Source organism: Acipenser ruthenus, chromosome 27 (assembly GCF_902713425.1).
Source record: "Acipenser ruthenus chromosome 27, fAciRut3.2 maternal haplotype, whole genome shotgun sequence".
Classification (NCBI taxonomy): domain Eukaryota; kingdom Metazoa; phylum Chordata; class Actinopteri; order Acipenseriformes; family Acipenseridae; genus Acipenser; species Acipenser ruthenus.
Window position 1 is genome coordinate 2,232,545 of NC_081215.1, and position 25,099 is coordinate 2,257,643.

At 39.9% G+C, this 25,099-nt stretch overlaps 1 protein-coding gene across 1 annotated transcript in view; it reads left to right on the forward strand.

Moving 5' to 3' along the window:
• LOC117963674 (nephrocystin-4-like) overlaps positions 1 to 25,099 on the forward strand; it is a 78,947-nt gene that overhangs the window by 47,953 nt on the left and 5,895 nt on the right. The window contains exons 12-24 of the mRNA XM_059002199.1: positions 2,672 to 2,727; positions 3,953 to 4,087; positions 5,332 to 5,483; positions 6,845 to 7,036; positions 10,315 to 10,502; positions 11,026 to 11,186; positions 11,342 to 11,510; positions 18,377 to 18,511; positions 19,607 to 19,809; positions 20,601 to 20,827; positions 23,485 to 23,674; positions 23,943 to 24,026; positions 24,384 to 24,540. Of these exons, the coding sequence (XP_058858182.1) occupies positions 2,672 to 2,727; positions 3,953 to 4,087; positions 5,332 to 5,483; positions 6,845 to 7,036; positions 10,315 to 10,502; positions 11,026 to 11,186; positions 11,342 to 11,510; positions 18,377 to 18,511; positions 19,607 to 19,809; positions 20,601 to 20,827; positions 23,485 to 23,674; positions 23,943 to 24,026; positions 24,384 to 24,540 (2,049 nt within the window). The remainder of the gene's footprint in view (positions 1 to 2,671; positions 2,728 to 3,952; positions 4,088 to 5,331; positions 5,484 to 6,844; positions 7,037 to 10,314; positions 10,503 to 11,025; positions 11,187 to 11,341; positions 11,511 to 18,376; positions 18,512 to 19,606; positions 19,810 to 20,600; positions 20,828 to 23,484; positions 23,675 to 23,942; positions 24,027 to 24,383; positions 24,541 to 25,099) is intronic.

Below are 25,099 nucleotides of genomic sequence, written 5' to 3' on the forward strand. Positions count from 1 at the left end.
TGAATGTTGTACATGAATGCGTTGAATGTAGCTATCCATTTGTAGTTTAGCCAGTCTTAATGGGTTGTTTTCAGGCTTCCTGCAAATTGCATTAACAAAGCAAAGAAACTACATAATTATACTGTGGTGCAACATTCTTACCTTTTGAATTGTGTACTTTAAAAATAGAAAAGGCATTGTGAAAGCATCAGCCCGAATAGCAGTGCCCTCCCAGGATAGCAAAATGCAGTAAAACCTGGCTAATTTATTATCAATTAGGTTTATATGCGTTACGGGTGCCCTTTTTGGCAGAAGGTCAGACTCTGTGTGTGTCATGTGGGATCAGATTTTCCCATGTGATTTGCTAACTGTGAAGTTTAATGTTAACTCACTTGGCTTGACACCACGGTTCACTTCCCAGGTGTCATTTGATTTGTTTACCTGTTTCCTGAAAAAATAAAACACAGCTCAGATTGTTATTCCAATAGGGCGCATGGCCTTGAATTACTCAGCTGAGGTTTGGTTTAGATCAGAAATTAGATTAGTGAAGCACATTGGCTTCGCTTTAGGAGACAGAGGGGCATTTTAAGAATAGAGGTTGAGATAGCTATAGGAAGGGCATTCCAACGTATAGTATCTTGTAACCTATTTCTTATGACAGCAAGCATGTGTGCAGCAGTTGATAGAGCCAGGTGCCTAAGACATTCAAAGTGATTTCAAGTTCTAATTTTGTAATCAACCAGCCTGCGCTCGGCCCTGTGTCTGGATTTGAATGAAAGGCTGAGAAATTCAGCTGAAACAGAGTCGTTTTTGACAAAGACTCTTGGGGGTAGAGCAGATTGATTTGAGGAGTAATAGCATGTCGCTGAAATTGAATCCACAGACTTTCCACCGCTCCGTCTGTAATGCTTTATGTAGAAGCAGAATGCTACTGATTTAGCGATTTTCTTCCCTTTCTTTATCTACGATCGAATTCAGGTTTTCACCATCCAATAGGTGAATAGGTGAATTATTAAAAGGCAAGAAACTTCAGGGATTCGCACGGTTATTAAGTTATCAGAGGGGCTTGATCTGCCAAATGCATTATTGGAATTGTTGACTTTCACATGTGCAAACTGAGATCTGAGAAAACAATGGCACCTTTAGTTGAAAAGTCAGACTAGAATTGATGCATGTTATGAGTTTAGCCTCTCACTGATGAGATACAGATTCCACATTGATTTAACAGTAAAATAAAACCTGTTCTTTGGGCACTACATTCGCCTGTAACTGTTTTAGTATTGGAAAGTTAGTATAAGAAAAGCAATAGAGCTCCTTTATTTGAGTCACGTCCATTCAACCCACAGCCTCTTGAACTATGATCACTGGGTTTGCAGAATTACATGCCGGTTTTGATGCGGATAACAGTTACTAAAGTACTGAGCTGAGGTAAGCAGCTGCATTCATTTGTGTGCCCAGCTCGTTCTGGACATGAGATTTCAAAAGGTTAAACTCAAGGGCTTTCTCGTTCCGCACTCACTTAGTTCACATACAAATCCATGCATTGAAGAATAATGTGTATTCCTCTGAAAGCACTGCCTTAATCTAACATTTCACATTGAACTGCATTGCTGGTATTCAATCCCTTTTGACTCGTAGGGCCCCTACACAGACGTTGCAATGTGGAAAGCTATCCCTCAGGATGTGGTTAAAATCACGAAGCGAGCACCAATTTCAGGGCAAGCTGCTATAAAAAAAAAAAAAAAAAAATCCTAAGAAAAAGAGCTTTTCAATCAAAATTCTCGAGCCGTGTATTTTTCTGGCTCTCTGCTTTTTCTTGATAGAAAGAAAAGAAAATCTGTTTATCACATTAGTAACTCATAGCAGGGCAGCAGTGTATGTTACCCAGAGAAACATTAAGTGTTGGGGATATTTCAGTTAGCCCAGAGGCCCTGCGGTGAGAGTTACTGCTGTAATATTGTATATTAACTTCATGATGGAGTCAATAAAAGGGTAGGGAAGTCAGCTGGATTCTTGGCATCCCAGACAGCACAGAGAATGAGACCAACTATTGATTGGGGTTGGAAGATGCCCAGGGACCTCTGAAACTGTGGGAGATACGGCATGAACTCTGAAATATCTTGGCAAAACGGTGTGGCACAGAACACTTCTCATAAAATTCTTGGCACAGAGAGAGTGCACTTGCTTCCTTTCACATCTGACGAGGGACTATAGGAGCATATCCAGATATACCTGTGTAGTATAGTACCTTTTCTGAGTTTCATTCTTTTCAGAGGCTTCCTTCAATTGAAAGTGGCTACCACCGACCCATAAGGAGAAATCCTGTCACATAGTTTTGATAGATTGAATAAAGATCTGCAAGCTTGTAGTGTTTTTTGCTCTTAAATAAGAGAGTCTGGAATGGTTTCATAATAAATATTATATAATCCAAAAAAACAATTATTATTATTATTATATAATCCAAACAAAAAAACTTTGAAGCTTTGTGACAAAGGTCCTGATAAATCCCATTTATTTATTGCAGCTGTTGTCTTGAATCAGTAGTCTCTTGATATTTCTATTAAAATGTCGTCTTCTTTAACAACTTTCTTCTATAATGTACTGCCGAGACATCATTGGTTTTCATGAAGAGGGCTGTTTTCCTGTGTGATCCTGGATTTGCCGTGACTCTCTGTGTTATTGATCTGTTTAGGTGGGAGTGTTTCCCAAGTCCAGGATTCCCCTCCCAAATCTCCACCTGGCCCTGGTGTAAGTATTTTATTTTTAAATGGACTGAGCCAAGGCTTTAAACCCCATTGTCTTACCTGTTTTTAGCATCAGCAAAATTAAAACTCGTTGTTTCTTGTGCTGATGATATTTCGGTTTTTATGCTGATATTTCAAATACAATGTTACGAGAATGCAAAAGTTACGAGAATGCAAAAGTTTCTTAAATAATAGATTGAGCAGATATGTCAGTGTCGAAGCATCAAGCAATGATTGATGTAACTTTGATGGCAAATTTTTAATCTCAGTCTCTCGCCTACTTGAAATGCAGAAAGACGGCATTCATTTAATAAAAAAATGCCTTGGAATGGAACATGCATATAAAATATCACACAACCCTTGTAATATTGCAGATCAGTGCATCAAAACTTAACAAGCCTTGTATTTTAATGTAATGCTTGGACTAACTAAACAATAATTATTATTATTATTATTTATTTCTTAGCAGACGCCCTTATCCAGGGCGACTTACAATTGTTACAAGATATCACATTATACATTATTTCACATTATACAGATATCACATTATTTTTACATACAATTACCCATTTATACAGTTGGGTTTTTACTGGAGCAATCTAGGTAAAGTACCTTGCTCAAGGATACAACCACAGTGTCCCCCACTGGGGATTGAACCCACAACCCTCCGGTCAAGAGTCCAGAGCCCTAACCACTACTCCACACTGCTGCTTTCAAGACCTCGAAGGTCTCTACTTCAGGTGAAAGTAGGAAAGAGAGATTGATGTTTTTGTAATGTAATGCTAGAAACCCAAAACACTGTTCTAAAAATGTTTCAATACACTGATAAAATTCAGCTAGCGCTCTATAGATGAAGGCAGCTGCGTTACATTTTTAAATAGATAATGTCTAAATTGATTTGGATCACAAGAAACAACAGACTTAGACAACTAGATCACACGGTATTCGTACTGTACATACCATTGAATATAACAAAGCACACAACTGCATTTTCTAAGAATAATATTCCAGCTCTGGTAACTTGCTAACAAATAAGTAAAAGATTGAAAAAGTCAATGTCCCACACACGCACCATACTGGAGGGTTTGCTAGATACTGTCTATGCACAGGTTATCCTTGGGTATGCTATGCGCTTCTGACCTTGCTTCTATTGAGGCAAGTGTGTTACCCATCAGTCTACGGGTACTGCGTTAAATAAAAAAAAATGGTATTCTCATTTCCTCTTTCAGCTGTCTATATCCCAGCTCTCTGTGTCCCCCCGCTACCCAACAATCAGCCACTCCACTGCATCTCCATGGCAACAGCAGTTTCCCTCCCAGCTATACCCATCCCCAATGGCAGGATCCTACCAGCTGTCGCATGCTGTAAGTACCCACTCCTCTACATGCTACACATCTGTGCTTCCCCTGGCCTTCAGGGGTCATTGTGGTTTGCATCGTGCCTGTACTCCTGTGTTACAAATGTTTAAAGGCAAAACATAGCAAGGTTGTGACTGTGAAATATATTTGGAGTTAATTTTCACATTTTACAGGTCTGCGTAACCTGGGCAGACTTGGCGGTTGGTCCAAAATGTTTAATGGCAATATGTTTGTAGACCATGTCATTATATTTCCTACATTTTAAAGGTACCCGATTATACAGTTTGATTCAAAGACAAAGTCTTGGATGTGTTGCTCACAGATTAAGTTAATAACATTTCTATGTTGTGTTTTTTTATTTTTAGAAAGGCAAAATAACACGTTTGCATTCTTTTAGCTGAATCATCTGTCACTTGCAATGTTTCAACAGTCTGCTCACGCATTATTAAAGTAACCCTTAGTAATAACTGGGTATAGATATAGAATAATACAGAAATGTTAGCATAATAAGAAAACAGTTTTTGAGAGCCGCCCCCCACCTCCCTCCAACACCTTTACACACACACACACACACACACACACACACACACACACACACCATAATGGCTGCAGTTTGAACACACCATTGATTTGTATAACTAGTAGCATCTCAGCGTGTTGACAGCTGTCTACAAACCACTGATTTCCCAAGGGTCGGCATCCATTAGTGAGCAGACTGGATACTGAAGTGGAACCGAAAGAAGAAAGAGAGAAAAACGAAGGAGCTCGCTGGCAGCTAACCTTTAATTGCGAGAGCGAAATCCACTTAAAATGATCAATGAAGAAGATGATATTCCACTTAATACAATCAATCCCCCTTGAAACCAAACCCTTAACGATAACACACAGGTAGATTAACCTGTTGGAATGGTCACATAAATTGGTATTTGGGTGGAAGGACCTCATCAATATATGCATTGGAATTATTTGCATTTAATGACATTGCGCTTCTGGCGTACCAGATAAAGGTAAAAGCCAGTACAGTAGTTGTTTTAAAAGTTGCTACTTTAAGAAAAGGTTTCTTCTACCCACTCATTTGCCTCACAACGTCATACCAAATTTAGGAAAGCTGCACCATGTGCTGCTGTGCTAATAATAGTGAGAGTTTCTGGGTTTAAATTGGTGACTGAGTGACTAATCACCACTGGGTCTTCTTTCTGTAATGTGGTGTAATGAAGTGATTAAGCCCGCTTTTCTGTGTGGATGAGCAGGAGTTGCCATTCGCCAGCAGTATCGCCCACCTGGAGGCTGACCTGAGCTGCTCAGCTGCGCAGTCCTACTCCCCCGGCGCAGAACAGCTGCAGGAGCTGCCGTTCAACCCTGTGCATGCGCCCATCATCGCCTTGGGAACCCAGGTGTCCAGGTGAGAATCATCACAGAGGCACCGTTCTGCTCACAATCCCACAGGTTAATAAAGAGGCAGTCGATACCAGCCAAATGAATGTGAAATCTTAAAAAAAATATATATCACTGCCTGATACAGTAACTTGGGTATTACTTACATTACAAATTCTCCAGTCCAGTGGCAAGTGAAACAATAAGACAATAGCCCTGTACGTTACATGCATATCATGTCTCGCATGGGGTTGAACAATTATTTGGCCTAGCATTTTACAATTTTCAAAATATTGAACATAATAGCACAATGTGGAGCCACCATGCTTGCTTGCAATTCTGCAGCATGCATTGGCATATTCAGAGAAGAATATAATATCTTGGCATCCCCTTCTGTCCAGGGATCACCTTCCAGCATTATCAAGCAAGACACACTCCCTGGCCAGAGATTTGATGTGATTGTAGCAGTAGTTTTAGACCTCCACTTACTTAAGCTCTTGGCACTGCAGTGTAATTGTGGGTCAAAGCACCTCATCACTTTCACTTGATACTTTCCAATGTAGGCTTTTCTCTGGCTCTATATGGGAGTAAATTACAGGCAGGAGTAAAATAATTTAGAGAATAGACACACACACACCTGCCAGCTATATTTAGTACGAAAATCGACCTATTTTCATTAATGGGTCAGAATATACAGGTGAATATCTCAGTACTGGAATTAAAGATTTACTATCCATTTTGTAAATGTGCAAATTTTATTTAAAGAAATGGAACGTAAAAGTACACTGCCTGTAATAAATGTATGCTTTTCAAAAACAGTTCAAACCCCAGTGTTTAAATAACAGATGAAGTCAGTTTATCGAAAAAAAAAAAAAAAAAAAAAAAGGATTTATATTTCACTGTGAGTGATAAATATCCCAGGCTACAGGGAGATTGTGGAGGTGCTCAAGCGTATATCACCCTTCATTTTTTACTTCTATCTCAAGAACCACTCATCCAATTGCGATGAAACTTGGTACAGGCATTCTTAGTTGTCAGGATTGATAAATATATGCTGGTTGTGTTAATGATGCTTATATCTTGAAAACCATTTGCATGAAAACAGTTTACAGTACAGTCACTCTATTGGCTGAGCTATTGAAAGCTATACTGTACATCTGGGTCCACTTGTATTATTAAAATATGCATGAGCATTTGTTATGCTATACCATGATATACAACTCTTCTATGCTGTATCTGCAATAATGGTGACCTACTGTTTCTGTTTCTTTGCCTCCTAACTCGTATTTGGTGATGAATGTTGCTTTATTGTACTTTCAAGTGGTAAATATAGTATTCTATTCAATCTAGGTTAAAGCTGGCTCTTCCTGTGTCCCTGTTTCTTTCCAGCACCAGTGCTACTATCTCACGAAGCTCACTTGTTCGACTCCACTCCTCTGGTTTTCCTGAGATCGTAGACTGTAACAACCAAGCAGCTGAGGTCGTTGATCCTGCTGACCCAGTCAACTTCAGCCCCAACAGAGAAGAGTCTGACTATCTCCAGTGCAATGAGATCATCCTCCAGTTCCTTGCATTTACCAGGTATCCAGAAGTAGGGCATGGTTAGAGGTGTGCCCACTAGCATTGGAAAAGTAGATTTTACTTCTCCCTCAAACATGATCTTATATGTTTGCCTGAAGACGTTTATGATTCATGTGCGCGCAGAAATGTTGCGTTGATCCTAGAATCGGAAAGTTTTAAATCTACATAAATACGTTAATAAAAAACAAAACAAAAAAAAAACAAAAAACAATTTGTATCCAGCATTTCTAGACCCAGTTTATGCACTAATGTGTGCCTGATGCATTATCCTGAACTCACAGTCACTCATCATCAGCACAGCTTTCTGAAACATATGTCTGTATTGGCACATAATAGTAACAGTATGTATCGGCCTTAGCTATAATAAATGCCCCCTTTCAGTCTAAATTACCCTCCTCTTAATCCAGTTGCTGAGATGCAGCTGCCACAAGTTAAGCTTCCTTTGTAGGTATCTTCAGTGACCAAGGAACAAAAGCTGGATCAAAGAGATTTTTTCCTCTCCTACCTTTGAAACAGATCCAGGTTTCTCTTTCCTAACGCAGCAAACTACACAGCTGTTTGTTCTTTAGCTTGTCTATTGGCCAGAGGCAATGCATCTGGACCCGAGATGAAAACAGCATTCCGTGGCGATAGATTAGTACGTTTTACTAATCCCGTTTGACAGTCTTTTCAATAGTTATTTTGAGCAAACATTCCTTATTTAAATAATGAATTACTAATATGAGGGATTGATTTTGGTAAACTGTTATGCCAAAGTGCATTTACTTTTCTGGAGAATCTAAGTTAGGTTCTAAAATGACTACTATTCAACAAAAAAAAAAAAAACACAAACTCTATATTCTTTGTAAATAGCTAGATACTTCCAGATGCATAGAAGCAGGAATATTAGAGATTCTGAAATTTTCAAATTGTAAGCAGCACTTTCCTTCTGGGGATGAGATTCTGTCGTGCTGCTCACTGCCGTGTTTCAAAGCTGATTGGAACAGGATTTAATGTAAGCTGCAAGCTCAGGTTAAACAAGTTTGCATCAGTGACTGTTCTTACACAGTGATCAGGAGACAAAGAAGCAGCCATCAGCGTGCAGCAAACTGTTATACTGTGAAGAGTTCTGCACTGCAAGAAACTTTTCATAACAATAGTTTAATAACACCACGTTTGAATGGTCGTTGTTGCTAACATAAAATGTATTTATAAAAGTATTAGATTTGTGATTTTGCAGCACATTTGTTATGTACTTGTCCCCCTGTCTAATGTTACAGTAATGCTTTATTCTGTGCACTAACAAACAAGAAATATGAGCAATTAATCATGGCACTATATAAACAAATCGGTAACCTTTCATTGTGCCTGTTATTAAGTTTAACTAAAGCTCCGGCGAGCAGGTTCACTTTGATATTTAAGTAAGATTCATTGATGTCTGATTACATTCCATAGCCTCTGACTGCCCAGTTAGTTTACATTCTCCAGGGTGGTTTCTGTTTAAGCGGGTTTGTTTGACATTCATGTCAGAATCATTTATTTGACAGCTAGGACTGCTAATTCGGTGACCAATGTTTGTGTCAACTTCCCATTGTACACCTTTCAGATGTTTGCCTGTGGCAGGGTTTTAAGCATTAACCCTTTGCAGTCCATTTATTAATCGCGCGTCAGGCACGTCAGGTCTAATTAATTTTCACACGCGCAGTTCATTTTAGACGCGCTGCTTAAAAGTATTTTTTTCCACAGTCAAACGGGTTTAAATGGCCCTGCATATCAACAAAGCACTTACTAGGCATCTCCAGCCCCGCCTCACCCTTTCGTTCGCTATAGCTTTCATCTATGTAAGAAATAAATAATAATAAAAATAATAGTCGTACATACCGATCAATCATCTCCGGATCACTCGTTTTATCACCAAACTCCTCAATAATGCGATCAAAGTCATTATTTTATTACTATAACATCTGAAAAAAGCTCTGCAAATGTCCGTGATAGTCTCTGTGCGCTGACGCACTCAGCCAGCTTGTTTACTATGCCGCCCCGTTATCTGATACCAGGGCCATATGTATGACTAATCATGAGATACGCCTTTTATTTTTATTTATTTTTTTTTTCGACTTGTCTCGGCTCCTGTCGCTCCCACCCGGCAATTGAATGGTTTTTTCAGCTTTTTCCGGAGAAAAAACGACTAGAAACCCGTTTTTTGCGTTGCTATAATGATGTCGGACCCAGTCCGACAAAGGACCTGAGAGGAATAATTGCAATGTCGGACCCAGTCCGACAATGGACCGCAAAGGGTTAAAGCCCTTTTCGTTTGTATGATTAAGAAGAATGCCCCTCGTCTGGTATCCGTCATGTTAACCAGTCAGCAAACATACTTTGAAAATTAATTACCTAATGAACAAGACGCTGAGCCTGCACAAGGACACTGCTCATTGTGTGCACAGTATAATTATGGTGTAATTTCTGGGTCTCTCTAAGGCACTGTAATTATAAATCGTGTCTGTTTACTGAGTGGCTGTTAATGGAAGTCTCTGCACCTTGGAGGGCTCCACTTGCTGAGGGATATAAGCAATTGGATTTACTCTTGAGGACGTGTGAGCTCAAGACTTATAATGAGATGTTTTCCTTTCAGTTTAGGGCCATTGTAATTAAATATTTGTATTTAGTTTTAAAAAGCAGCTATGCTGTTGGGTTATGAATCATATTAGTGTCTTTGTTAATATCAGATATCTGTGAAACTGCACGGTAACATCATTATATAGTGAAAGAGTATCGATGAATGAATAACAAAGTTTGGCTTATATTTCATCACAAGAAGCCTGTAATTCTTTCCAGTTAAAACTCCAGCTAAGCTAAAAAATATATCACATATATCACATTGTTCTCTACAAATATTAAATTAAATAGATAATACCATCATATATATATATATATATATATATATATATATATATATATATATATATACATATACCTAGATTTCTAAAATAAACTTTTTTTTATGAGAATGTAAGTTGAAGTTGTTATAGAAATAAATTAAACACCAGGAAAAGGGAATTATCACAAGGTAGCAGAGCTTTACTGTAGCTCATTCACACACACTGTATTAGATACCTGAATATCTGAATACATGAGTGTGAAATTGTTGTCACCTTCTCAGACGTCTGATGAGAAATGTAACAAGAATATCACTTACATGTTTTAACACGTTATTCCTATTTCTTTAATGCTGACTAAGTTTGTTGCCCTGGTTATCATTTTATTTTGTTTTATGTTTTCACTAAACTCTTTCCTAGAACTCCTCAGGAAGGGATGGAGACAGACTGGCCGAAGTCTGTTTATTTCACGTTCCAGCTGTATCGCTTCCCTCCAGTCACCTCTCAGCGGCTGCTGCTGGTGAACACAGACAGGTCTGCAAGCAGATCGAGGGACCCAGCTCCCTGCATCCTGGTCCAGGTTAACAAAGATGGAACAGTTAACTCCGGTGAGGAATCCTGCGTGATAAACTGCATTGTGCATCCTCACTCTCACACGTTTTAATGTGAAACACATATTATACTATTCTCATTTAACCTGAGATAGAGGGTCACTTGATATCAATAATCTTTGAAGTTCTCCTAAACACTTTCTATAAATTAAGATCGCAATGCAATGCTTTTTACTCCGAGTCATCATTAGAACATTTTTAAGAATCCACTGCAGACCAATCAAAAGCCACACAATTTAAATGTCTGATTAGTTTTTCTTTTGGTTTCGTATCTTTATTAGGTGCATGTTTACGATGTGAAATTCAATCTTACTAATGTCAATTTATAGTTAAAAGCTTGAGAACCCAGCCCAATATGTGTCTTAAAGATGGAGCAGTAAAGCATGCTAGTATAGTTGTGGTTATAATCGAGATTATGCCTGTATTCAATGGCTACCTTTGCACTGCAGACAGTTTTGTTCATTCCTCAGCTGTAGCATTTTCTTTGCATACATTTTCATTTGATTCCTTCACTGTGCAGGGTCTCCAGGGTTACAGCTGAAGTACATGGTGGACCCCGGCTTCCTGAAGCTAGGTGAACAGCGCTGGTTTATCCGCTACCTCGCCCTTCAGACTCTGCAGATTGATGTATGGGACGCAGAATCTTTGCTTCTCATTGGTTCCTCAGCTGTGGAACTCAAGGTAGTGGTTCGTTCATTGTACTTCAAACCTACTCCGTCTGCCAGCTGACAGGCTGTATACTGTACAGTGTGTGGGTTTGTTGAGCTGCAACCAGGGAACCAGGGCCTTGCTTTGGCTTGCTCTCCTAAAAATCTTTTTTTTTTTTAATTCTGCAGCATTTACTGCGTCAGGGAAGGGCTGCAGTTCAAGTGATCCATGAATTGGAGGTCATCACAACAGAATATGTCCAGGACTCTGTGGGTATCTCTCATCACCGCCGTGTGAATGCCATTGGTGTGTCCACCATCGTGAAGGGGACACTGCATCTACGCATGGGCAACGTTGGTAAGCCGAAGAACACAAACACATATATATGTTTCAGCCAAGTTACATATTCCCAATAGATTGAGCTCCTGTTCTTCTTACATCGAAATAGTAACCCATAAGTGTAAGTACATTTAAGAAAAAGTTTTGCCCATACAGTATTAATGGGATTTTAGCACAATAGAGCCTATGCTGCTCTCCTTTTGGCAAACTGTATACATCAATTAACATTTTGACTTGGTGTTGTCATTTCTAAAGCAGCCTCTTTTTATTTCTTAATTTGTTTTACTTCCTATTTGTCGCTGAAAGAAATAAAGCTGTCAGTCAGTTGGACTGAGAGCTCACAAATTTGCCTGTAAAGTGGGAGATTACTGTCTTGTTCTGTAAAGCGTTGGCTGGTTTTTGGCTCTCTCACAGTGTCGGTTCTGGTCGCGATCATGCTTATAGACGATGTGCTTACATAACAGCAAGCACACTGCTGATGGGCTGTACCTTTGTGAGTGGACACTTTTCAACTTTCCAGCGCACACGCTTTATTCTAGACCTGCTAGAAACAAATTGTTCACAAGTGATCTATCAATAATCAATAATATGGGAGTTTTAATCTGCGGATAGTAAAGGTAAAATAACACAGATCAATAGGATTCTGATTGTACTCAGTGAAAGGCTGGACCATTGTAAATGATGGTCATGCTTTTTCTAAGCGATAATTAAAATATTTATAATATTCATAATATGTTACCAATAAGGTTTTGTTTTATTGACCTTACCTTTATTAACATGTATGTATTGGGATATAAATGGCAAGTTATTGCACTGGTAATTGTTCTGTACTTATTGGGAGACAAGAATGCTTACGCTGTATTCAGTGTACAGCCCTAATATATCAATATGAACCAGAGAGAATGTCCTTTACATGCATCATCAAGTCTCTGTCAGGCTTCTATAGCAGTAACATACATTATCCTATGCCCCCATTAAAGCTTTGTCCTTGGGAATATTTTGAGCTGTGTAACAGAGTTGTGCTGCAGTTTGTATTACTGTAGGTGTCCAGGAGACACAATCCCTGGTGAAGTCAACATAAATCAAAGGCAGCATTTTAACAGGGGGATGTATAATTTCAGCAGACTTTTAAGATTGAAAAAGTTTTCTGTATTCTTTACGTACAGCTACTTGCCCAAACTTTAGCTTGTATGATAAGTTGTATGTGTGGTCCAGTGGTTAAAGAAAAGGGCTTGTAACCAGGAGGTCCCCGGTTCAAATCCCTCCTCAGCCACTGACTCGTTGTGTGACGCTGAGCAAGTCACTTAACCTCCTTGTGCTCCGTCTTTCGGGTGAGACGTAGTTGTAAGTGACTCTGCAGCTGATGCATAGTTCACACACCCTAGTCTCTGTAAGTCGCCTTGGATAAAGGCGTCTGCTAAATAAACAAATAATAATAATGAATATGATGGTGGTCTCCCTACAAAGCTGTAGGGAGACCACCATATCCCTATGGGTAGATCAAGCCCTAAATTAGGTCATTTAGCCTTATCATGTTCAAGTAACTTATTTAGAACCTGGTTGAAATACAGACTTGGACTGGAATAGATTTCGAGGGCTAGGGTTTTACACTACTGAGCACTGGAGGGATACACATATACTTAATCTCTCACCCTTCACGTTGTTTTTAAGAATGTTTTAAAAATGTAAAGATAGATTCATGTTGTGTCAGGTTTGGTAATGCAAATTCACCGAAGCCTCCCTGTTCCAGCACACCACGCACACAAACACACACACACACACACACACACACATATATATACACACACATGCATGCACACACACACGCACACACACACACACACATATATATACACACACATGCATGCACACACACACGCACACACACACACACACATATACACACACGCACACGCACACACACATATATACACACACACACACGCACGCACACACGCGCACACACACACACACACATATACACACACACACGCACACACACATATATACACACACACACACACACACACATATATTGTGAGACAGCAGGGAGGGGGTTAAAACCTCTCTGCAGTAAAAACATGTGCGGAATGTTTTCTGTTAATTGTTTTATTGTTAATTATCACCTGCACCTGGCTATGATTGTAAATTAGAGCCAGGTGCAGGGTTTATAAGGAGAGCAGTCAGTCTGCTCTACGCTGCTGAGTAGAAGGAGGCAGGAGAGGTGCTCTGTCTCCGAGTAGCCAGAGAAGAAGTAAGTGCGGTGTGACACCAGTGTGTTTTGTAAGGACGGGAAAACAGCTTAGCTGTCCCGTGTTAGGAAGGGTGTTCCTGGAAGTTGAGTTAGTGCTCCAAGAGGAGCTAGGTGTTTATTTTGCTTTTGTATTTTGTGTGTTTTGTTTACTTTTGTGTTTATTAAAAATAGCGCACCAGCGCTTAAAAATCCATTTCATTGTTCTGGGTCGTATTTTTAAAGGGGCAACGAACCCGAGTGAGTTGTGCTTTGTCACAATATATACACACGCACACACACACACACACACATATATATACACACGCACGCACACACACACGCACACACACACACACATATACACACACACATGCACACGCACACACATACACACACGCACACACAGCGCCTGTTCCGAAAGAATAAAGATTAAGGCTATTATGCTTTTATCTCCAGCTCTCTTTAGCAGCTCTTGCCTGCAGAAGCCAGATAAGCTGTGGGAAGAGAGAGAGAGCGATGACAAAGCCAAGTCTATGTCAAAGAAAGAAAGAAAGAAATGAAATTGTTTAACAAATAGAGAAAGCGGTATCTTGTTCTTTGGCTGTCAACAGGAAGAAATACCTATTGAATGATGTTATTCATAATATTTCTCATTATTATAATTATTATTATTTTTTTTAGGTACTTGTATGTGAATGTTAAACCTGCTCCAAGGAGAATTGATTTTTAAAGTGTGTTTAAGTCGTAAGATCTATTCAAACAAGGACAAGACAAATAATAGGTAGATGGCATCGTCAACCACTAAATATGCTTTTGACAGCCTAAAAATGGATGTTGGTTCTAAAAGGCAATTCATGATCAATTCAATTGTATGGAAACAGGATAAAAGTGCATTTTTCTATCAATCTGTTTTTTTTTTTTTTTTTTTTTTCAAGGAGGTGGTGGCAGTAAGACTGCAGTAATATACAATAGTGAAAATACGCAAAACCAATCATACACTTATACAAAAAAACATATTCTTCTTCTTGTTTAGATTTACTGTGCATGTCATTTTCTGTATAAGTCGTTTCAGACATTTAAAGCACACCTGGGGCTTTAAAAAGAGCTCTCACACTTGACTTGTCCTTAGGTACAGCTGGTATACCAGTCACCGCGATGTAAGGACTAAAACAGAACATTTTATACAGTACTGACTGATTCTAAACAAGAATGCACACGTTAAGATAATTGTGATATGTCATGCCTGAGACATGCTGCTCTTTAAAATCTATTCTTTCTTAGAAGGTTTATACATTTAATGACTTAAGATACTGTCACAGAAGCTTGAAGCAAAACTCCTGAAATACTGTGAGGTGTTTGCTTGGCACACAAAGGATCTTACTCTATTGTCATATTGAGTCTGTTGCTTTAGGTACATGTAGAAGGATTACATCTAAGCACCTAAGTGGGATTTCTGTTAAAAGGTGGTATTTGCTGTGGCATATTTTCCAGCAGGAAAGGCTTATATTGTAAACGGTACAAAAGCAATTGAAATCGGAAAGAAATTTCAGTTCAACACCTTCATGGACAGCACTGCAGTTTCCATGCCAACCGTGTCTGTGTATATAGTGGTAGAAAGTATGTTTTGTCCTGTCTTAAAAAAACAAACATTAACGAAAATGAATTTAAACAATTCAGTTTGTGAATAATGGGTTGTCTAGTCCACTCCCATACACGTTGAACGCATTCCATAATCATGCAAAACTAATTCTCCTGGGGCATTCCTTTCTGAGCTCAGACACTCCGCTGAGCGATACTTTCATTTAAAGATATATTCTTATTCAGGGCTGTTTATTTTAAGGTTGATCTTACAGATGATGCCTGGCTGCAGTACAATGGTGTGTAAGTAATCTCTGGTAAAGAAAAACTAAAACATCCACAAGGTTTACTTCAAGTCTTGATTGAACCTGTTAAAATTTCGACCCTTAAACTTCAACACAGTCAAGTTTAGCAGTCAGTTCAATTGAGTAGACAGTGCTGGTTGGAAACATTGTTATATGATTTTCTGGTGTTAAAGCCCTTTGAAAAAAAAACAAAAAACATGTAGGACACTTGATGCAATACCGTTGCCCTGACCCGAACCCTAACCTTAGCTCCAGCCCTAACCCTAACCTTAGCTCCAGCCCTAACCCTAGCTCCAGCCCTAACCCTAACCCTAGCTCCAGCCCTAACCCTAGCTCCAGCCCTAACCCTAACCCTAGCTCCAGCCCTAACCCTAGCTCCAGCCCTAACCCTAACCCTAGCTCCAGCCCTAACCCTAACCCTAGCTCCAGGCCTAACCCTAGCTCCAGCCCTAACCCTAACCTTAGCTCCAGCCCTAACCCTAACCCTAGCTCCAGCCCTAACCCTAGCTCCAGCCCTAACCCTAACCCTAGCTCCAGCCCTAACCCTAGCTCCAGCCCTAACCCTAACCCTAGCTCCAGGCCTAACCCTAGCTCCAGCCCTAACCCTAACCTTAGCTCCAGCCCTAACCCTAGCTCCAAACCCAACTGTAAACCCTAACCGAGTACTGTAGATTTTACTATTTACACTTTTTTTATGTATGATTGTCTAATATTGTTACAGTATTACATAAAATTCAGTACAGTCAATTCAGTGAAATGAAATGTTCCTAAAAGATTCACTGTATACTGAAAAACAAGATTGTACACAATATTGGTCTTCTAGAAGTAAGGTTTTCAGACTCTTCTTGCTTAAACTGCCTGCTGTTGGACCCAGCCTTTCAGTGCTTCAGTAGTTCACAACAGTTTTGTGCTAAGATTTTGAACGTGACTCCCTCATTTTTGTTGAACAGGTCAGTTGAAAAGCGAATACCAGAAAATGGAGTAGCGTTCAGCTAGGATCTCAATCCTGTCCTGACTTGCCAAATCCCTCCTGACCTATCTGTTGAAACTTTTTTTTTCCAGCCCCTTTGTGTTGGTTTCTGTTTCAGAGTCACATCCTCTGTTCCTCATTACTGCCCCTGAGTCAGCTGGAAAACCCTAGCATAGTACCACAGGGATCCTAAAGAGAGAGTCTGCAAACAGAACAGATGACAGCTCTTATGATACACACAGCACAGGCAAAGCTGAACAACCCTTCTCAGCACCTCCGGAGAGCTACAAGAAAGCAAACTTACATAGAGTTTTCTACATTCATTCTGATTTTAAATCTGCCTTGTAGATCTTTTTTTTATTTTTTTTATTATTGTATTTTCTATCATTTTACATTTATTAATAATTACAATGTTTTTTTTTTTTTTTAAAAAGCCTCTTTAAGAAAGGTATGTTAATCATACCAAACATCGGGAAGCAAACATATCTATTTGGCACTTCTTAAAACACATTAAAACACAGATCCAACCTGTCAGTACATTTTAAACCATGTCACATTGCGCCTCATTGCAAAAACAAGAAAGTTAACATAATTTTATTTGTGGGACATATATGTCCCTTGTACCTTAAAAGGTTAAGTATAAACCTCCTGTCTGGATCTCTTTTGCCAGTGTCTCTATTAGCAATGCTGTTGCCTTATAAATACAATTGCTCTTAGTCCTCCCTGTGTGACACACTGTAAGCCATAGCCTAAATCCCCAGGGACACATGGACATGACAGAGACGTGCATTTTAACTCCCTGTATCTTGTTCTGCATGTGTTGACTGAAAACGAGTCACGCTGTGTACAGCTGACAGGCACCACGAAACACAGTAGATTAATCATATTTTTTTCCGTGGTTGCCAAGGACACTGACCGAGCCAGTTCCTTTATTTTCCTTTTTCTTTTATTTCCAGTGTGTCGGTGGCTTGGATACCGAGTGCTATTCAAATCCCCAGCAATTCACATCATTCAAACAGGAAATTAGAAACATACAGTATAAGATGAGCCCACACTATGACTTGATAATGACTTTGCTGGGATATTTCTATTACTGCAGTGTTGCGAGTGAGTTACGTAATTCAGTGAATGCAGAGAGGATGTTGAACTTCTACTAAGTGATAATACATGAAAGAGGCTTCTGGTATTAACAGTTGTTAGCAGCTACTACATTGTTAAGGTTTAAGGATGGAAAACTGTAATATAAGTATAAAAGAAAAATTCACACCATACTAGACAAAGTTGGTGTAGCCTTGGGGAACATTTCTTGAGCTTTTTCAATTAATACAGAAAAGGTATCAGAAATAAAGAATTATATTGCAACATTAACAACATGGGTACTGGAAAGATGGCTTAGTATAAATAATATTTATTCTATTTCCTATTTAACTCTAATTATAGTAGTTGGCAGTAAGTTTTTCATGAATTCATTTCAGTTTAATTTCAATACGATAACTTGTAGAGGCCGTGTTCGTTGCTTACTAGGCTTACTTTCATGTGTAAAACCAAAGTACACGTGTACAGCTGTTTGTGTGTGATCTCCTCGTTTTGTCCTGGTGTGGTCCAGCAGAGCCGCCAGCAGAGTGTGTTTGTGGGTCAGGACCCTGTAAGGCCGTGTGTTTGTGGGTCAGGACCCTGTAAGGCTGTATGTTTGTGGGTCAGGACCCTGTAAGTCTGTGTTTTTGTGGGTCAGGACCCTGTAAGGCCGTGTGTTTGTGGGACAGGACCCTGTAAGCCTGTGTGTTTGCTGCTCTTTCAGGACACCTCTCGGAGCACAGACTGAAGCACGCAGACTCTCTGCCCCCATCTCTCTCGCGGGTCGTCTCCTCCCATGACAGCACCAGCAGCTTCACCGGAGGCAGCCTGTCCTCTACAAGCATCTCCAACCTTAACGGTCAGCACTGCCTCCCCTCCACACACACACACACCTTTCTGTCTATATCTCTATATTTAAATCTTGATATATGTACGTATAGATTATTGAATTAGTGTGCTGTCAGATTCCACAGAGCTAGACAAATGAAATAACAGGATTGGAGATGACAGACTATTTTGTGTCTATATTCAATTGAAGTGTCTAGATTGCATTACAGATTGAGAGTGTGAACCCGGAGCCCTGTTACTGAGTCCCTGAGTAATGAAGCAATGCTGTACTTTGTCACGTCACAGGTGGAGAAAAGGATAAATATTAAAGAGTGACAGATGTTATTGTCTTAATAACGATCGCGTTTCCTCATTGTGACCTTTGAGGCTTCAACCAAAGAAGTCATTTAAAAAGACATGCTGTCGAAAAATGGATCATCATGACTGCTTCCCTCAATCTGCTTATTGATTTGCGTACTGCACAGTATATTCTGGTGTGTGCCAATGGTTAGTTGCATACACATTACATACTAGTGTGAGTTTCTATGTGTAAGATATAATTAAGATTTTTCATATCTCAGGGGAAGGGAATCAGTCCTTTCCAACATGACACCTCTTTTCTCCCATGTGTCTCCAACAAGGCTAATTTGCAGTTCCATCAGAGCTGTCAGAGGCGCTGAAAGCCAAAGTGAAATCTTTTAAGGGAAAGGATTGACAGGGGAAAGATGAATCTGTCTTGCAGAAGAGAGAAGCAGGGAGCTCTGATAGAACTAGATTAGAGAGCGATAGGCTAGCACTTAAAAAGTGAAGCTCAGCCAGAACCTAGTGTGGTTTTAATTTATCTTTGTAGTATTGTTTTCTGGTGGATATTTATGTTACGGTTTCTGTAGCATGACATGCTAAATTTGGATATCTTCACCCGAAAGCACTCCTTCTTCATGACTTCATCTGCAAGTTTACTTTATAGACTGCGGCCAACTAGGAAGAAAATGGGTCTCACCTGATACCTTGAACTGAACGTGGTGATGTTTAGAAGGTGTGCTCCAGATGAGGTCTGGCTCACTGAATCGCACACTCCTACAGCACAGGTGTTCACATGGCTCTTTTACTCTGTATCAAACTGCAGCGAAGAACGCCTCGCGTGCCCGACGCCTGCCCGATATCGACGGGGAGCTGGCGTCCATGCTGTGCAGCCGAATGAAGGAGGCCAGCATCGCCCTGCAGCACGCCAGTGGGGAGACGGGTAGCACGCACCAGCGCAAACTGGAGAGGATGATGGCAGTGCGGCAGTACGAGGCAAAGGAGGGTGACACAATGCCCTACATCATGGTGAGATACTGCAAGATAAAGAGCCTTGAGTCATAGAGCTGTCTAAAGCAAGAGAGCCACGTGGCTCTTTATTTCATTTATTTAATACTGTATGTATGATACTGAAGACTACTAAATGTTAAACCTGACATTATTATTATTATTATTATTTATTTCTTAGCAGACGCCCTTATCCAGGGCGACTTACAATTGTTAGCAGATATCACATTATTTTTACATACAATACCCATTTTTACAGTTGGGTTTTTACTGGAGCAATGTAGGTAAAGTACCTTGCTCAAGGGTACAGCAGCAGTGTCCCCACCGGGGATTGAACCCACGACCCTCCGGTCAAGAGTCCAGAGCCCTAACCACTACCCCACACTGCTGCCTGCTGCTCACAGCATAGTAATAGACATAAACGACATGGAATCCTTGGTGCTCCCTAAGCGTGCAATTGTGTTACATGTTATAAAACTCTATTCTTTATCAAGATGAAGTGTGTCTCGTCTTACTGGTGTCATTATAATGTTATATGTGGAGTGAGGCTTTCTTTCTGGTGTGACTGTCTCAGATTATTCCACCTAACACAACACCAGACGTGTCTGCTGACACTAAATAATTCTGTGTGATTTTGATTCATCTAGAGATCATCTTATACCCTAGTTGGTAACCGTGGTTTAGGGAGAGCTTGAGAATTGAAGTAGTTAATGTGATTGAGTTGTATTGTCAGTGAAAAAAAAGATGAACTGTCAAATGCAAAGATTCCCATGTGACCAGGCTGACAGAATCTTCCTCTGTGTTCTCTTTAGGTCCGTCGGGTGGAGCGGATCCAGCACTCTCGGGACCTGCAGATAATCGAAGCTTACAGGGAGCGCAGCAAAGCAGAGAGCATCACCAAGATGCTGAGTCTGGCCATCACTGCCCAGCACACTGTCTACGCCACCCTGGGCACAGCAGAGTTCTTTGAGTTTGCCCTGAAAAACCCCTCCAACACTCAGCACACTGTCACCATTGAGTGCGAGGATCCAGAGCTTAGGTAGGACTGCAGTAGCTCACAGCTTTTAACACTATAGAGGCGTGCGGGTGTGTCAGAAGACAATGTTTAATAATAAGATCTTGCATTAAATGTCCTTTTTGATTCCTGAACCAAGGGCAGAGGGAAGCTGTTACAGTTATTTACAGTAAGATATTCCCTTGTGGTTGGTGTAACAGTGATTTCTTCAGCACTGCAGATATGTTTCATTGCAATCCCAACAAACACCAGCAGGAACAAAAGGTTTTGCATACAGTATGCACTGACTGGCGGTTGACAAGTGATAATTATGTTTCAGATGTTCAATGAATTGAAACGAAATTCCAGGTGTGTATTAAAATGGGTTTGGTTCTGAGCGTGGTTGGTTATGTTCATATTTGAAACACGTGTCATTCATACTTAAGTTTATAGTTACCCAGTATCAAGTAGAAGGGTTGGTAAGTGTTGTTCATATGTCAAGATATGTCTTCAGTGTTCTGTAATTTCATTTCAATCAAGAATTAAAATAATGTCCTACATGCAGTTTTCCCCTGAGCTGCTGACAGTATCAAGTCCTCGACGGTCGTAAATAAACAAGAATAACTCTATTCCTTTTGATTTTATTTAAGTAATCTCAATTTGTACTTTTCTTTTCTATCACCTCGTGTTCTTCTCAAAGGCTGCTAGATATTGCAAAGTGAGTGGGAAGTTGATTCCAACAGTCAAGCATACTCTGGTGTTTTAGTTTGCTCTTTCAGTGGCTGCCTCAGTAGATTATCTATTTATAAGACGTGGAGCAGAGATAACCTTAACACAAAGGAACGCTGCTGCAAGCTGGTGAAACGTCAGCAACATCACAGTAACCGGTTCCGTTTATCAATCAGCTATCTCCAACAGGCTGCTGACAGTACATATTCCACTGAGGCCACTTTTGTTTGCTAAATTATATGTTTTTGCCTCTGTTGCGATACCTAATTCAAAGTAAGCCGACAACATAATATTGACCGTTGAGAACTCCACTATCTCTGTCAAGTGCATGCTTCGGGCGAGGAAGCTTTTTACTAATGAGGTCAATGGGATGAAGGGATCAACTGCTAGGTTCCCCTCTGCAGTCAGTACCAGCTGGGAACGATCATTGAAACATGCTACTGTCTTTGACTTGAAAACATGAATATTTTTGAGCTTGTTAGTCGAAAAAAACAATTCCAGGTTCCTAATTCGCCTGATGATTATTGCGTATTTGCCGAAGATACTTCATCTTGCTAAATACCCAACAGTATTTAAATCAGATATATCACTACGGCATTAAGATGACCCTGCAGGTCTCTCCGAAGGGCAGGCAGAGATCAGAAGAAAGCCAACAGTAGATTAAAGGCAGGTTCACTGTGATGCCACAGAGCTCTGTTTTAGTATAACATTTCCCACCAACATTAAGATGATCACTCGCTGACATCCCTATCCAAAGTAATAAGAACAGGGAGATCTCCCCTTATGATATGGAAGCCTGTGTTTTATATTTTACAATCAGGTCTCTAGGTGCCCAGATTTGTCATGGAGGACGTTGTTCTTGGATTTGGTAAAGTCCCTGAATATTATCTGTGCTGTGAACTCAATTAGCTCAACTAATCGCTGATAGCCTTTTTCGTAATTGATGTTCATAACATTTTTTAACTGGAGTGTATTCTGAAGGATACATCGACTGTAGCTTCTAAATCTGAGCTTCATCTTAGCTGCTGTTAATTAAAAAATCTATATAGAACGTAAGAACATAAGGTTAGAGAGATATAACAATACATTTATAGATACATTTATACACAGATAGGACCATAGAAAATGTCAATGATGAATGGGGATCTGATGCTTCATTGTAGTCAGATGGCATCATCTGTGTGTCTTCAGACTGTTTCCCACCTCTCTGCCCATCTGTTCCATTGAATCTTGCATACCTATGGTCCAGGATGCACCAGGTGCTGTGGGACTGAGTGACAAACAGTGGTGCCCATGGGAAGATCTTAAGATTAGGGAGGACTGACCTCACCCCTGGAGCACTTCTTGTATCCCTGCGCCTGAGCTGAAACACTCTGGGTTCATAACCGTGATCACTCCCAATCACAGTACGTGAAAATACATACTCTTTACACAGAGGAACATATTTTCATGGTTAAAAAAAAAAAAAAAAAGGCTTAGCTTTGCAAAGTACCTTGAAGTGAAGCAGATAAAGCAATCAGTTATTTTTTCCCGCACTGGGATCTGTCCTTGAAACGCATGCTTTCCTTTCAAGCATTTTCATTACGAAATAATTTATGTGAAAACACTGAGGGTTTCAATATGTTCTTTTTTAAGCCCCCTTTTTGTGTCATGTGAGTAAAGCATTCTGTGCTTCAAAGTTATATGAAAAAGCTTCTTTTGACATTCAGGATGCATGCCAAGGAAGAGAAAATATTAAAAATGAGCTTGTGCAACTCTTAAAGGAACGCTTCTGCAGTGCAAACGGATTCAGCAGCTTTGGCTAACTGAAAAATAATGCAAAACAACCTACTTGGAATCAAAATGAAAGAAATCAATGCAATGTAATAAAAATACAATTTTGTACTAAAATAAATCTTTCTATAATAAAAAAGAAAAATGCTATTTGCTGCAGGGATTGTTTGTCCCAGCCCTGATGTATGTCTTTGTTGCAGTGTCATTGTGGACACACGGGAATGGGGACACTTCAAGGAGCTGTCGAAGACTCTCACCCCTTTGGAAGAGGACATGTTCCACCTGGAAGGAAACACACTGAGACCCCAAGTCTATCTCCGTCCGAAAGAAACCGTCTACATCCCTTTCAAATACCAAACCTTCAATGCAGACCATGCAGTCATGACACAGGTAAGGATGAACAGCTTTCCAATGCAAGATATAAATCCATATATGCATGCATATACAGCGTGGTTAGTGTATAAAGACATGGTAGAATTACAATATACCTCCATGTGGGGGTGCTAGGTTAAAAGCAAGAAACTGCAGTTCAAATGTTTGGCCAGTGGTGGCACTCGGCAATCGAAAAGGTCCAAGATATGAGTGCCAAAAGGAGAATAAATATGAGTTACTTATTAAATAAGTATGTTTATTATAAATTGATTGTTTATTCCCACAGGGACCAACCGATCTGCGATTGAGCAGGAGTGCTAACGTCATAGACAGACATCAATCCAAAACTGTCCAGGCTAAGATCATCCGAGTATGTATATAATAAATCAACCTGCAGTATGGGATGCATAGAACCATGTGTTACAATGCTCTGGAGTTTACATAGCGGTGCATTTAGAGGTTTGTACATAAGACAGTGGCATTGGAACTCAACTCTGCCAGGAAAATTCTGTTCACAGATTGAATCATAAAACATGCAAAACACGCAGCTGCTTGTGGTTTTCATTAAGCTTCAGGGTAATAAGGTTACGAGTGAAGCATAAACCCTGACCCTAACCTTGACTGTTTTAACAATGTAGTACTGAACACATACCAGCCTAATTGAGGTTATAACCACCAGCAGGCAATCGCAGTCATGCATTGAACTTTGCCAACGACTTTCATTCAGGTCTCATTCAGGGCGGAGGACGGAAAGCCTCTGGCTATCTGCCAGGTTAACGTGGAACCCACGCCGCACGTTATTGATCAGACGTTTCGGTTTTACCATCCCGAGCTCACCTTCCTAAAGAAATCCATTCGGCTGCCTCCGTGGCACATCCTACCAGGTAACAATAGCAACTGATAAGAAGGTCCAAGGTGGTAGAGGCAACCCTTATAGAAGTGTCTCATAGCAAAAGCACAGCAAAGTGTAATAAAGCATACATAAAGCATAAGCAAGCATATTACAGCTCAGCGAGGTATAGTAAAACATATTAACAAGCATGGCCACCCATGCTAAACTATGGTAAATGCATAGTACAACCATGGGAAAAGCATGGGAAATCTGCACAGCATGCAAAATGACTGTGGTCAACCTTTATAAGTGAATGTTTGCATGTTATAAGTTTTACCTTATATAATGATTCGTTGGTTTGAAGTTATGGATGAATGACAATAGCAGCTGAAAATTATTGTAACTGTAGTTTTGTACCTCGAGTTTCAGTAGAAACCTTTTTGTAATATTTGCCTGTCTCTCTTATTGCACAGCTGAATTACTTTTGATGCAAGTTATTGCCTATCTAAAGTAAGAACACCTACGAACAAAATAGATTTAAATTGGTTTATTGAATAATTGTGACCTGCAGTGTCATCTCTCAGCTGGTATAATAAAAAAATATAATAAAC